This window comes from Scyliorhinus torazame, chromosome 11, assembly GCF_047496885.1.
Source record: "Scyliorhinus torazame isolate Kashiwa2021f chromosome 11, sScyTor2.1, whole genome shotgun sequence".
NCBI lineage: Eukaryota > Metazoa > Chordata > Chondrichthyes > Carcharhiniformes > Scyliorhinidae > Scyliorhinus > Scyliorhinus torazame.
The window spans coordinates 190,404,960-190,420,749 of NC_092717.1; the positions used below are offsets into that span (position 1 = coordinate 190,404,960).

Below are 15,790 nucleotides of genomic sequence, written 5' to 3' on the forward strand. Positions count from 1 at the left end.
ATGCTTTCTGTGATGTATCTGTAAAAGTTGGTAGCCTCTCCGGGTCGGGTTGGGCCGGGTCTCGTGGTCGGGGACCGGGTCAGGAACTCGAGGAACTGGGCTGGGTGGTCCGGGGGCTGGCGTCGGCTGTTAGGCCGGGTCGGGCGCTCAAGAGGTCGGGGTCGGTTTCAAATCGAGTTTGGAGCTTCACTTCTGTTTTGGGCGCCATCTGCTTCCAGGTAGTGGAGGTCAGGTCAAATAGGGTCAAAAGATCTGCACGGGCCTCGGAGGATGAAAGATAAAAGAGAGAGGTTAGTAATTATGTTAGTCTTAGAATTACATTTAAAAGATTTCAACGATTGTAAAATAAGTAAAAAGAGGCTCTGTAGGGAGAGCTCGCAGAGAATCGCCACGCTCCAGCACCATCTTGTGCGTTTTGTCAATGTCATCTCATCATATTCCAGGGATGTAATTCTGTAATGAAACGTGGATGACATGCAACAGGCTCTGACATATATGTAATTGGTTAACTATAGTCCACAAATGACTGTAGGCACCTCTCCCCAGTGAGATATATATGTATATTGAAGGGCATCGCAATCATGGGGCAAGGTAAGGAGGCAAGCCTCCATGAACTATCAGAGGTGGTGTGGAAATTGCACCTGCGCTGTTGGTGTCATTCTGCATCGCACTCTATAGCCATGTGGTCAACTGAGATAAATCACCGCCACTGTAAAACACAATTGGGTGAGTTAAACATCATCATTGGGTTTTGTTTCACTCCATGATATAAAGGAATGGAATACTCTGTGTTTACATGAATGTAGCATTATGCTTACTGCTGTTCAACTTGCAGAATAACAGCATGATATTCCAACTACTACAGTACAAGAAGTTGTGTTCCAGCAGACCACTAGGGAATAGCAAGACCCTGTAAAATTGTATGAAAACAGCCTAATTTACTTAGTAATACTGCGTTCCAGCAGCTGATCTTTCTGATTCCTCAGTACTTGTTCTGTTTACATTTTATTTAAATATCATTTTCACTCACAGATACACATTTCAGTACGTGTTTCATAATTTTGTAGATAAGTGCAGTTAAGAGTAATTTAGAGATTTGTAATTGGGTCAGGGGCGTTGGCTTTTTAAAAAAAAAAGTGAGGGTCCTTGTGGGAATAAACTGATTCTAAATACGACAGTTGTTTAGAAGTTGTTGCTGCCGTAAGATACTAAAAGTACAAGTAATAGCACATAGAAGTTTAAGGATTGTTTTCATTAAAATTTTAGCAAACTTCTAGGACTCCAGTCATTTGTTTTTATCCAGCAAGAATATAATAAGGGATCTTTGAATTCAGTGGTGTTTTGGCAAGAAACCTAAACCTGAAGGTAACATTCCATTATGTAAAAGCTTTTTGAGCATGTTGACTTTTCACATTTTGCTTCAAAAGGTTTTCCAACTTCCAGAAGTTTTTAAAAAAAAAAAAAAAAAAACATTTTGAGGGAGAGGCTAGATAGAGAATTTTCTTTCCTTTAAATTTGGAACAACAAAGTAAGAGATAGAGCAGGAGAGGACAATACAGCCCATCGAACCTGTTCCACTAATACGGTCATGGCGAGTCTTGTGCTTCAACTCCATTTTGCCACCTCATTCCTTGATTCCCGGAGAGAACCAAAAATGTCATCTTTTTTTAAAAATTATTTTTAAAAAAAATGTTTTTATTCTCCTTTTTCACATTTTCCGTTAATTTACACCCCACCCACAAACAGTAAACGGTAACAAATACAAAATCAATCCCCTTAACAATACCAACGATCCCATCCTCCCACCACCCCAAAACAAAGGCCCACCTGTCAATATATGCATCCAATAAAACCCTCCCACGGTGGCAACAAAAAAACAAAGGGGAAAAAGAAAATGGAGTCCGAGACCGCCCATGATCACCATTGACCTATAAAGTCCACCCCCCACCACCACTCAATGCCCTCCAACCTCTGAAAGAGTACCGTACATGATACCCAAGAGTTGGAACCCCCCCCCATTCTCCAACTCCTCCCATCCACTGCCTCTTGTAAACCCCCCCCCCCCAACCTCTTCCTTCTTTCCACACTAACGAGATCACTCGGACCTTGTTCTGCCAGGCTCCGATGGCCGCAGCCCCCCCCCCACCTCACTCCCGTTCACTGGCCGGCTTAAACCGGCCAGCGTGGAGGCCCCAGCCCGGGTCCCTTTCACCTCGCCCGGCCCTAGGAAAGCCCAGAAATCCCCTTAGCGCACAAACCCCACATATCCACCTACACCCCAAAGAGCCCTCATTTCGAGTGCAAGTCCAAATTGTCCCCTTGTCCAAATATATACAACATTGGCTCCATTAGCCCATACACCCGCATGCAGTGAAACAAAAAAGAAGAAAATACAGTCATGAGGTTACATCGGCACATGGCCATTTCTCAATTTCTCCGCTCTGCCACAGTCCTTCTGCCTTCGCAAACTTCTCCGCTGCTTCCGCCGTCCAAAATACAAGTCCCTGAGCTTGTAAGTGACCCTCAGCTTCGCTGCACATACAATGCCGCACTGCACCTTGTTAATGTACAGTGCCCTCTTCACCCGGTTGAAGGCAGCCCGCCTCCTCGCCAGCTCCACCGTAAAATCCTGGTATACACGTATACCAGTTCCAGCCCACTGCACCACCCACTTCTGCTTGGCCCAGCTCAGGACCTTCTTCACACTGTACCTACGGAAGCACAGAGTCACTACCCTTGGCGGCTCACTCGCCTTTGGTACAGGCCTCCACGACCGATGAGCCCAATCCAGTTCATATCGGGAGGGATCCTCCCCCTCCCCCAATAGTTTCGCCAGCATCGCGGCAAAATACTCAGTCGGCCTCGGTCCTTCAACTCCTTCGGGCAGCCCCACAATCCTCAAATTCTGTCGCCTGGATCTGTTTTCCAGGTCTTCCATTTTTCCTCGCAGATCCTTGTTAATGTCCATCACCTTCCGCATCTCCTTCCCCATCGAGGCAAGTTGATCACCGTGCTGCAATAACTTCTCCTCCACTTCCTTCGGCGCCTCCCCTTGCTCTCGCACCTCCGCCACTGCGCTCGCCACCGCCTTCGTCACCGGGGAAATCGCCTCCTCCACCAGCACACTCAAAACCTTTCTCATCTCCTTCCTCATTGTCTCCATGTATTTTGTAAACTGCCTTTCGAATTCCGCAGCCATCACCGTAGTTATTTCTTCAGCCGTAAGCAATGCGGCCTCCCCTGGTGCTCCAGCCTCCATTTTCCTTGGTGACCCCGCGGTGACCTTTCCACTCCCGATGGACCTTCAGCTGTTTTCCTTACGGACGTTCTTTTGCTCACCCTCGACATTTTTCTTCACTCTGCCGCCTCTGTGCCTTCTCCCTGCTTTTGCCGCCTCCGTGGACCTTGGACCGGGCTTAAAGCCACGAAAATGTTGTTCCCGAACGGGAGCCCTCCATTGTGCGGCCGCCTCCTGCCTGCCATCACCGGAAGTCACCTTTTTAAAAAAAGATTTTTATTCGGTTATGGGATGTGAGTGTCACTGACTGGGCAGGTATTTAAGTGTCAACCACAGTGCTGTGGATCTAGAGTCACATGTAGGCCAGACCAGGTAAGGATGACAGATTTCCTTCCCTAAAGGACATTAGTGAACCAGGTGGGTTTTTATGACAATCGGCAATGTTTCATAGTCATCTTTTAATTCCAGATTTTCTTGAATTCAAATTCCACCATTTGCCGTGGTGGGACTCGAACCAAGATCCCCAGAGAATTACCCTGGGTCTCAGGATTACTAGTCCAGCGACAATGCCACTACGCCACTGCCTCTCCCTTCAGCCTTGCATATATTCATTAAAGGAACATCCATAATCCTCTTGCGTAGAGAATTCCAAAGATTCACAAACCTTTGAAGTAATTTTGCCTCCTCTGTCTGAAATGATTGGCCCTTTATTCGAATAACTAGGAAGCACAGTCTATATTCCTCAGCCAGGGAAAACAACCTCTCGGTATCTACCTTATCAAGCCCGAACGTTTCAATAAGTCCACCTCTCATTCTTCTAAATTCTGGAGAACATAGACCCAATTTGTTCAGCCTTTAATCAGGACAATCCTCGCATCCCAGAGATCAATGCAAGTATACCTTAAATATGAAGACCATCATTGCCCCGAGGTCGCAGGTTTGATCCCGGCTCTGGGTCACTGTCTATGTGGAGTTTCTCCCTGCGTTTGTGTGGGTTTTGCCCCCACAACCCAAAGATGTGCAGTGTAGGTGGATTGGCCATGCTAAAATTGCCCCTTAATTAGAAAAATGAATTGGGTGCTCTAAATTTAAAAAAAAATATGGAGACCAGATCTTCACACAGTATTACCCTTGCCCTTGTAATCAAGGTCAACATATGAATAAGGAGCAGGAGAGGACCACAGCCATCCTAATTTCCCACTTAAGTACCTTCCTCTTTGTTCTCCTCAAGGGTTTCGACTGCCCCCGCCCTTCTCGACTGTACAAAGCCTCCTTTTTCTTTTTCACCAGGTTCTCAATATCCCTTGTTATCCGAGGCTCCCTAAACTTCCCACACTTATCTTTTGATCTCTGAGGAACGTGACTTTCCTGACTCCGAATCAGCTGTCGCTTGAAAGACTCCCACATGTCCGATGTTGATTTACCCGCCAACAGCCGCACCCAATCCAAATTCTTCAATTCCTGTCTGATGTTATTGTGATTTGCCTTTCCCCAGTTTAGCACCTTAATGCGAGGGTTACCCTCGTCCCTATCCAAAAGGACACAAAAATGTAGGGAATTGTGGTCACTACTCCCTACTGAAACCTCAACCACCTGTCCAGGCTCATTCCCCAATATCTGGTCCAGTGCTGCCCCTTCCCTCGTTAGACTTACGACATATTGCATCAAGAAGCCTTCCTGACTCTACCCCATCCTAGCACCAAGTGAGTCCCAGTCAATATAGGGGAAGTTAAAATCCCCAACCAAAACAACCCTGTTACTTTTGCACCAGCCAAAATTTCTCTACCTTTCTGCTCCTCTATCTCTTGCTGGCATTTGGGGGGCTGTAATAAATTCCCAACTTTGTGATTGCCCCCTTCCTGTTCCTGAGCTCTACCCAGATTGCCTCATTGTATGAGCACTCCGAGGTGTCCTCCCGCAGAATGGCTATAATATTCTCCGTAACCAGCAATGCAACTCCCCCACCCCTTTTACATCCCCCTTTATCTCTCCTGAAGCATCTATATCCTCCAATGTTCAACTGCCAATCCTGCCCTTCCGTTAACCATGTTTCTGTGATAGCCACAACATCATAGTTCCAAGTACTAATCGGTGCTCCAAGTGCATCTGCCTTACCTTCTATACTTCTGGCGTTGAAACAAATACATTTCAGACCACTGCATTTGAGCAGACATGGTGATGTGCTCTTATTTTTGTTCTCTATTTCCCCTTCAGTTATTGCACCTTCTAAGCTAGTGCTCTGGTTCTCACCCCCTGCCACATACTAGTTTAAATCCTCCCGGGTGACTGGCAAACCTCCTAGCCAGGATATTGGTATCCCTTTCGTTTAGATGCAACCTGTCCTTCTTGTACACGTCCCATCTGCCCTGGAAGAGATCCCAATAGTCCAGAAATCTAAAACCCTCCCCCCTACACACAAGTTCATCCACATATTTAGTTGCACTATCCTCCTATTTCTAGCCTCACTGGCATGTGGCACAGGGAGTAATCCTGAGATCACAACCCAAGAGGTCCTGCTTTTTAGCTTGCTACCTAACTCCCTGAATGGCTGTAGGACCTCATCGCTCTTCCTGCCTATGTCGTTAGTACATATGTGTACTACTACCTCTGGCTGTTCACCCTCCCCCTTTAGAATGTCCTGTGTTCGTTCAAAAACTTTCTTGACCCTGGCACCAGGGCGGCAACATACCATCCTGGAGTCACTTTCACATCCAGAGAAGGGCCTATCTGTACCCCTTACTATAGAGTACCATATAACTATCAGTCTCCTGCACTTTGCCCTCCCCTACTGAGCAACAGAGCCAGTTGTGGTGCCACTGTTCTAGCTGCTGTTGTTTTCCCCTGATAAGCTATCCCCCCCAACAGTCTCCAAAACGGTATACTTGCTAAAGAGGAGAAAGCCACAGGGGATTCCTGCACTGACTGCCTGCCCTATCTAGCGGTCGCCAATCTGTCTGCCTGCACCTTGAGTGTGATCACATCTCTATAACTAATGTCTATGAAGCGTTCCACACTTGCATGCTCCGAAGTGCATCCAACTGCTGCTCCAACCAAACCACACAGCCTGTGAGGAACTGCCATTGGTTACACTTCCTGTTGATGTAATCAACCGGAACGCTGGAAGCGTTACAGATCTCCCACATCTCACAGTTAGAGCACTGCACCCTGCTGAGTGACATTTAAGCACCAGTTAGTTAATTTTAAGTAAATACTTGTTAAATTGTTATTTGATTAAGTTACAATTAACTGTATGGTCCCTGGCGCTAGATTTCTACTGTAAAATTAAATGCTAAATACTAATCTCCGCCCTCAGGTTTAGTTACTCCTCAGGTTTAGATCAGCAATTAGATCAGATCCCCCTTCGCTGATTAAGATCTATCTGCAAAAAAAAGTGGTAGGGCCAAATACCTAACACCAAAGTGCTGCATACTTGGTATTGAATGCATGCTTATCAGAGCTTGGATTCACTTGGTCGGTCATGCGGTTTGCATGCAGGATTCCCACATGCAATATTCTGCAGCAGCTGAACAAAGGAACCTGGAGAGATTACTCAAACTAGACCTATTTTCGCTAGAATTTAGAAGGTTAAAGATAATCTGATCCAAGTATTCAAGATATTAACAGGGGGGAAAAAAGGGTAGATAAAGATAAACTATTTCCACTGGTTATAGAGATTCTAAAACTAGGGAGTATAGTCTAAAAATTAGGGCTAGATCACTCAAGAGAGTTGTCAGGGAGCACTTCACTCAAAGGGTGGCAGAGGTTTGGAACTCCTTCCCACAAACAGTTGAAGGTAGAACAGTTGTTAATTTGAAACCTGAGAGAGATTTTTGTTAAATTAAATTATTAAGAGTTATGGGCTAAAGGCAGGTATAGGGAGTTGGGTCACAGGTCAGCCATGATTTCATTAAACGACGGGACATGCTTGAGAGGTTGAATGGCCTACTGCTGTTCTGATGCACCACCTGGCCTCCAATAAACCACCAAAGTCCTATTCACTTATCTTCTCCCTGGCCTGTCAAGTTCATTGGGCCCTTTAAACATAGCTGCTTTAAGAAAGGAGGTGCAGCCTCCTTAAATCCACCGGAGCTGCACTGTGTTGGGGCCTGCCAGGAGCCTTTCAATGCAGGCCTCGAGTAGCTCCAGCGATCGCAAGTTCTAGCACGTTTCAAAAGCAGGTATGTGCGCATTAAAGTCTTCTAATTCCAGCGGTTCATCTTGTTACGATGCTAGTCGAAAGTTATGGCCCAATGTTTTTTGGATGAGAGCCTGAACTGAGGCTCTACTTGTAATCTTGTATGAAAACAAAAGATCACATGACACTATTCAAAGCTAAGCAAGGGAGTTTTCCTATTAGCCTGGCCAATATGTAACCCTCAACCAACATCACTGAACAGATTAATTTATCATCCATCTTATAGCTGTTTGGCTCCCACATCTCCCTCCATGATTGCAACTGTGACTTTAATTACAAACGGCTCCATTGATAGTGAAGACTTTTGAGGTGCAGAAACAAAATGCCTTTCTTTTCTCATTCCCATCATGTTTAGTTACTTTCTTTTCTCATTTTGTTGCTTGCTTTATTTAATATAGAATTTGCAGTGCAGAAGGAGGCCATTCGGTCCATGGAGACTGCACTGGCTCTTGGAAAGAGCACCCTACCCAAGGTCAACACCTCCACCTGATCCCCATAACCCAGTAACCCCACCCAACACTAAGGGCATTTTTGGACACTTAAGGGCAATTTATCATGGCCAATCCACCTAACCTGCACATCTTTGGACTGTGGGAGGAAACCAGAGCACCCGGAGGAAACCCACGCACACACTGGGAGGATGTGCAGACTCCGCACAGAAAGTGACCCAAGCTGGAATCGAACCTGGTTGGACAGGCTAGGACTTTTTTTCTTTGGAGTGTAGGAGATTGAGGGGGTGATCTTATAGAGGTATTTAAGAACCTTTACAAGTGCATTATTTATTTTGCTATGTACCATTAAGCACTTCTGCAGTAGTAGTTTTCCTGAAGGTAGCTGGCACTATCTCTCAAATTAAAATGGCACATACCCAGGAGTTTGTTAATATTAGCAGAAGGATTCTCACACTGAAAAGTGAAATTACTGCCAAAGCAACCAATTGTATTACCCTCTGGTAGCGAAGACTTCAGTCGCATGTTTCAAATTGCAGCAGGATCTTGATCATCTGGGGAAATTGGCTGACAATGGCAAATGGAGTTCATTACAGATAAGTGTGAGGTTGTTGCATTTTGGAAAGTCAAATCAAGGTAGGACTTTCACGGTGAATGGTAGAACCTTGGGGAGTATTGTGGAACAGAGGGACCTTGGAGCTGAGGTGCACGGTTCTCTTAAGTGGATAGGGCAATGAAGAAGCCTTTTGGCATGCTGTCCTTCAGTTCGGGCATTGAATAAAGAAGTTGGGAAGTTATGTTGCAGTTGCACAGGGCTTTGGTGAGGCCGCACCTGGAGTATTGTAGTTTTAGTCGCTTTGCTATAGATGCTGTTAAACTGGAGAGAGTGCAGAAGCAATTTACGAGGATGTTGCCAAAACCCAACGGCCTGAGATATAGGGAGAGATTGGACAGGCGAGGACTTTTTTTCTTTGGAGCGTAGGAGATTGAGGGGGTGATCTTATAGAGGTGTTTAAGATCATGAGAGGCATGGATATGGTGAATGTGTGTCTTTTTCCCAGGGTTGGGGAATCGAGAACTAAAAGGCATAGGTTTAAGTTAAGAGGGGAAAGAATGAATGGGAACCTGAGAAGCAACATTTTTACACCGAGGGTGATACGTATGTGGAATGAGCTGCCGGAGAAAGTGCTTGAGACAGGGACATTGACAACATTTAAAAGACATTTGGACCGATACACGGATAGGAAAGGTTTAGAGAGATATGGGCCAAATGGAGTTGGCTTAGATGGGCTTTTTGGTTGGCATGGACCAGTTTGGGCCAAAGGGCCTATCTCCGTGCTGTAGATTTTATGATTCTCTGAACAAATGAAACTTTGTGAAAGATGAATAAATATGTGGCCAACAAGTTTTAGAATTAATTTTAAAATAGTCCAAACTTTAAAAATGCACATTTCATTCAGAACTAATGCAAATATTTGATTTTTTTTAACTTGCAGATCTACTGATGCTACCAAGGCCACCTGATACACTGTGACTAAATCTCATTATGTAATGACCGCCATGTGACAAAAGGTGACGACGATGACCCTCACTGAAAGGATACGTGAAAAGATATCACAGGCTTTCTATAACCACGGGCTCTTGTGTGCATCTTACCCCATTCCCATTATTCTTTTTACGGCTGTGTGCATCTTAACATGCTGGTAAGTAGAAAATTTTGTCAGTATGTACTTCGACCAATAACTTAACCTTTTTGGGTAACTTGAAGTCATGTTCAAAGTTCCTAAGCTTTGCTGATAGGGAAGACAAATAGACTCCAAGAGTTCAAAGATGGTTAGGAGGAGTGACTGAAGGTATGACCAAAGAAAAGGCCTGCTGAAGTTTTTGAAGCATAGTAATATGGAATGCATAAAGTGAAGGAACTCCAGTCTAGCACATGATACCTGATGACTTTTGATGGTGGAGGGATATGAACTCAAAGCAGACCAGAGCCAGATGCGCAAGTATGAACTGCTGGAATGTCGGGCTGGATAATGTTGCAGATGGACGTGGGAGGAAAGGACTTTTTAGGAGTTTGCATCAAGGGACACGTCCATCATCACATTTATTTTAAAATACATAAAACGAGTGGAAGTTGATAACAAGGGAGATAGTTATGTGCATCTTAAGTATGGTGTGGAGAATGATGTTTCAGGCATTTGAGAAAGCAAGCCTAAGGGGGCAAGTAAGCTATTTTCTGTTGATGACTTTCAAGTGTTTAATTAGAGATGACTTGACTCTTGCTGCTACCAGGAGCTTTGTGTAACTAATACCTTCTCTCTGATCAAACCATGCCACAAGATATCCTGAAGACATCTAAAATCAGAGCATTGGCACCAGCTGGATCTGACCATCACCATATGTGATTCTGAAAAGCATTCTGAACATGTGCAGTTGCCACAGTGCTGAGTGTGATACAGATCACTCCATAGAGTATGCGCTGGTGAGAATGAATTGTGTCATTCAAAGCAGAAATGCCATCCTCTCATTAATGTCAACCAAACTGCATACCCAGGTGCGCAACTAAATTGAACAGGTGCCCTCCAGCATTCCCGCAGAGAGTACAGAAACAAAGTAGAATATACTTTGCGACATCATGTACAGTACCGCATTCAACATGTGGAAAGCAAGCGCAGGAACGTGCTGACTGATTCAAGGCTGACATCACTGAAATGAAACCTGATACTGAAGACAAGTAGTCTGCCCATATTTATTACAAGTGAGACTCAAGCAACCAAACTCTGAATACATTAAAAACCACTTAAGGTAAAGTCCAACGAACTGCTAGGCAGTGTGCCAATGACCACTGGTTACAACTCCCAGAATATTGTGCTGCCTTTCAACATTGGGAATGTTCGGGGCACGTATGAAGGGATCAAAAAGACAACAGGTCCATCAGCAAAGAAAACTGCCCTGTTAGAAGATCCACAATTGACATGATATTTTCAGTCCAGCAACTGCAAGAGAAATATCATAAACAAAGGAGACCCCTATATATTGCCTTCATTGATTTCTGCAAAGCAATTTACCATGTGAGCAGAGGTAGTCTATTTGAGCTGCCGGAGAAAATTGGCTGCGTGCAGAAGCTGTTCACGGTGATCACCACTGTCCTTGACAACATGATGTGTACGACATTGCAACATCGGAGCCCTTTGAGATCCCCAGTAGGGTCAAACAAGATTATGTTCTGGTACGGACACCCTTCGGAGCGAAGGAACAGATGTAGGCCACTCGGCCCCTTGAGCCTGCGCTACCATGTAACTCGACCATGCCAGATTTTCTACCCAATGCTAACTTCCGCACTACGCCATATACCTTAATAAAAGCAAATTACTGCAGATGCTGGAATCTGAAACCAAAAGAGAAAATGCTGGAAAATCTCAGCAGGTCTAGCAGCATCTGTAAGGAGAGAAAAGAGCTAGCGTTTCAAGTCCAGATGACTCTTTGTCAAAGCCCATATATCTCAAAGTCATTGATATCGAGAAATCTATCGAATTGTGTGTTGAACATGCTCAAATGATTTGAGCCCTTTTGAGTAGAGAATTCAAAGATTTGCCATCTTCTGACTGAAGAAATCTCTCCATCCAAGTCACAAATGACTTGCCTTTTATTCGCCATTGCAATCAGCGGCTTGGACGTGATGTTTGATATGATCCTCCAGTCTTTGGGACGTATTGTCGACTTGTCCAGCATCTCACTGGCACTGAAATTCAAATACCGCATTACTTATTTGTGTGATAGGCAAAACATTTTTTGGCTTGACAGCAGCATCCTGTCGTAGTGAATACCACATTTTAAAAAAATATATATTTTATTCAAAATTTTTTGGCCAAACATAACAGTACATAGTTTTTCTTTTAAACAACAATAAAGCAATATAAATAACAATGGCCAGTTTTAAACAAGTAAATAAATAATATATAAACAGAAACAAAAACAAAACTAAATGGCAACTGCCTTGTCAAAAATAGTTACTCTCCAAAGATACAATCCAACAGTCCAATATACATTACCTAAAACAAATGCCTATACATATACAATGACATCCCTGAGAGCCCGCCCGTCCGTCTCTCTCTCTCTCTCTCTCTCTCCTCCTCCTCCTCCTCCTCCTCCTCCTCCTCCTCCTCCTCCTCCTCCTCCTCCTCCTCCTCCTCCTCCTCCTCCTCCTCCTCCTCCTCCTCCTCTCTCTCTCTCTCCCCCCCCCCCCCCCCCCCCCCCCCCGGGTTGCTGCTGTTGTCTTTCTTTCTTTTTCATTCCCTCTATCGTTCTGTGAGGTAGTTGACGAACGGTCGCCACCGCCTGGTGAACCCTTGAGCCGAACCCCTTAATACGAACTTGATCCGCTCTAACTTTATAAACCCTGCCATGTCGTTTATCCAGGTCTCCACGCCCGGGGGTTTGGCTTCCTTCCACATAAGCAATATCCTGCGCCGGGCTACTAGGGACGCAAAGGCCAAAACATCAGCCTCTCTCGCCTCCTGCACTCCCGGCTCTTCTGCAACCCCGAATATAGCAAACCCCCAGCTTGGCTCGACCCGGACCCCCACCACCTTCGAAAGCACCTTCGCCACCCCCACCCAGAACCCCTGTAATGCCGGACATGACCAGAACATGTAGGTGTGATTCGCTGGGCTTCTCGAGCATCTCCCACACCTATCCTCTACCCCAAAAAATTTACTAAGCTGTGCTCCAGTCATATGCGCCCTGTGTAGCACCTTAAATTGTATCAGGCTTAGCCTGGCACACGAGGACGATGAGTTTACCCTACGTAGGGCATCAGCCCACAGCCCCTCCTCAATCTCCTCCCCCAGTTCTTCCCATTTCCCTTTCAGCTCATCCACCATGATCTCCCCCTCGTCCCTCATTTCCCTGTATATGTCCGACACCCTACCATCCCCCACCCATGTCTCTGAGATCACTCTATCCTGCACCTTGTGAATACCACACATGATGCTGCTGCATAGTAGCAGCGTGAAACAGCTAGCTTCACCTGTTTCTCAAATGTTTGCCATACCTTGCCCTTCCAGGGTAATCTGAGATAGTCTGGGCACTTTTCAGGGCCAAAAGTGATGGTCTTAGTGATGCCCATCACATAAATGAATAATGTGGTATATGAATTTCCGTGCCAGTGTGATACTAGGTATGTACGCCACACGTCACAAAGATAGTGAGTCGTATCAAACGGCATGTTCCAACCACCGTTCACAGTGGACAAGGTATAGACTGCACCCAACCAGCCCATGCTGGCAAAATTCAAAACCGTGTCCAGCATTAAATATGATTCCATGATTGCACAACTCTGGCTAAATAATCCTGTTTTAAACATGCTGACAACCAATTTAATGGCAATTGGGCTCATTGTGTGGTGCATTTCTGGGTTTTTGAAGCCACATTTAGTAGTACACAAAGCCCTGTTCTTTGCAGACAGAAATAACATTGCACCTATGTGCCTTTGAACTGAGGGGCTTGTTACGCCATTTCAGAGTCAAACACATTGCTGTGGATCTGGAGTCATATGGAGACTATAAGACAGGAGCAGAATTAGGCCACACGGCCCAACGAGTCTGCTCCGCCATTCAATCATGGTGGATATTTTTCTCATCCCCATTCTCCTGCCTTATCTCCATAACCCCTGATCCCCTTATTAATCAAGAACCCATCTATCTCTGTCTTTAAAAACATTGTGACTTGTCCTCCAGAGCCTTCTGCAGCCATGAGTTCCACAGACTCACCACCCTCTGGCTGAAGAAATTCCTCCTCATCTCTGTTTTGAACGATTGACTCTATAGTCTGAGATTTTGACCTCTGGTTCTCGTTTTTCCTACAAGTGGAAATATCCTCTCCACGTTCACTCTATGCAGGCCTCACAATACCCTGTAAGTTTCAATAAGATCCCCCCTTATCCTTCTAAACTCCTACAAGTACAGACCGAGTCCTCAACCGTTTCTCCTAAGCCAAGCTCTTCATTCCAGGGATCATTCTTGTGAACCTTCTCTGGACCCTTTTCAAGGCCAGCACAGCCTTCCTTAGATACAGAGCTAAAACTGCTCACAATACTCCAAATGGGATCTGACCAGAGCCTTCTACAGCCTCAGAAGTAGATTCTTGGTCTTGTACTCTAGCCCTCTCGACATGAATGCTAACATTGCATTTGCCTCCCTAACTGCCAACTGAACCTGCACGTTAACCTGAAGAGAATCTTGAACAAGAACTCCCAAGTCCCTTTATGCTGAGAAAATAGCCCATGCCTCCATTCCTCCTTCCAAAGTGCATAGCGTTACACATTTCCACATTGTATTCCATCTCCCACTTCTTTGCCCACTCTCCTAGCCTGTCCAAGTCCTTCTGCAGTCCCCCTGCTTCCTCAATGCTCCATGTCCCTCTTCAGATCTTTGTATCATCTGCAAACCTAGCAACAGTGCCTTCAGTTCCTTCTTCCAGATCAATAAAGTATATTGTGAAAATAGAAATGTTTTGAATGGGGCTAGTTGATGGGAGATGGGAGAAAACTCGAGTGGCGATCAGCATGGCCCTATTGGGGCAAATAGCCTGTTTCTCTGCTGTAAGTACTTCGGCTCCAATAACTTCTTATAGCATCTATGATCAATAAAAAAAACACATCTTGACCTTCAATGCAGCAATGGTCTTCATTTTGTACACAATCATGGCAGCGTACTCAATGTACCAGTGAAGGTTGTGCAAGGAGCATCGTGAATCAAATGTTCAATGTCACAACCAAATATGTAAATATCAGTGAAATTCTGAATATTGGTCAAGGGCCTGTTGTCTTTTTGATTCCTTTTTGACCCCTTCATACATGCCCTGAACATTCCCAGTGTCGAAAGGGAAATGAATATTCTGGGAGTTGCAACCAGTGATTATTGGCGCACTGCCTCGCAGTTTGTTTGGACTTTACGTCAAGTGGCTTTTAATGTATTCTCTCTGCAACCACAATCAAATACCCCCACTCTACCTGATTAAAATGCCTTTTCCGCCACCAGCACACCACCACCTCTGTCTCCTTTCCCTCAGCCAGCATCATAACTACATTTAGCACCCTCCTAATATTCAAGAATAGCTGCCTCCCTTTCATGAACCCCATCTGATCCTCCCCTATCACCTTTGGGAGGCACCCCTCTAACCTCATCACCAGAACCTTCACCAATATATTTGTATCCACGTTCAGTAGTCATATAGGCCTGTACGACCCACACTCTGTTGGATACTTATCCTTTTTAGGCAACAAGGAAATTAAGGCCTGCCCCAAAGTCTGTGGCAGCACCTCCTTCCCTATTGCCGCCTCGAACATCCCCACCGTCAGCACCGCCAACTTCTCATTACATTTCTTATAATACTCCACAGGGAACTCATCTATTCCTGCCAACTTCCCTGACTGCATCTTCCCAATTGCCTCTTAATCTGATCATAGAATTTATAGTGCAGAAGGAGGCCATTCGGCCATGGCCAATCCACATCATTGGACTGTGGGAGGAAACCTAAGCACCCAGAGGAAACCCACGCAGACACGGGGAGAACGTGCAGACTCTGCCCAGACAGTGACCCAAGACGGGAATCGAACCTGGGACCCTGGAGCTGTGAATCAACTGTGCTAACCACTGTGCTACCGTGCTGCCCTGTTCCCCGACCGTCCCCTCCAAAGGGCCCCTATCTTCCTCTCCCAACCTCAGGTGCTCCAGACCGTCCTGGAATTCCCGCATTCCCCAGTCCTCCCTCTGGTGGCTTTGACGTATACAAATCTTTGTAGAACTCCTCAAACACCTGTTGATCTGGTCCAGGGTCACCACCAATTTCCCCATACTATTCCGCACCTGGACAATTTCCCACACCGCCACCTCCCTCCGAGGTTGG

The 15,790-nt window shown here is 45.5% G+C and overlaps 1 protein-coding gene across 3 annotated transcripts in view; it reads left to right on the forward strand.

The window, feature by feature from the left end:
* Positions 1–15,790, forward strand: part of scap (SREBF chaperone) — a 193,613-nt gene that overhangs the window by 22,672 nt on the left and 155,151 nt on the right. For all 3 annotated transcript variants that reach the window (XM_072468197.1, XM_072468196.1, XM_072468198.1), the window contains one exon: positions 9,379–9,585. In XM_072468197.1, the coding sequence (XP_072324298.1) occupies positions 9,464–9,585 (122 nt within the window). In that variant the 5' untranslated portion in view covers positions 9,379–9,463. Of the gene's footprint in view, positions 1–9,378; positions 9,586–15,790 lie in introns of those variants that run through there.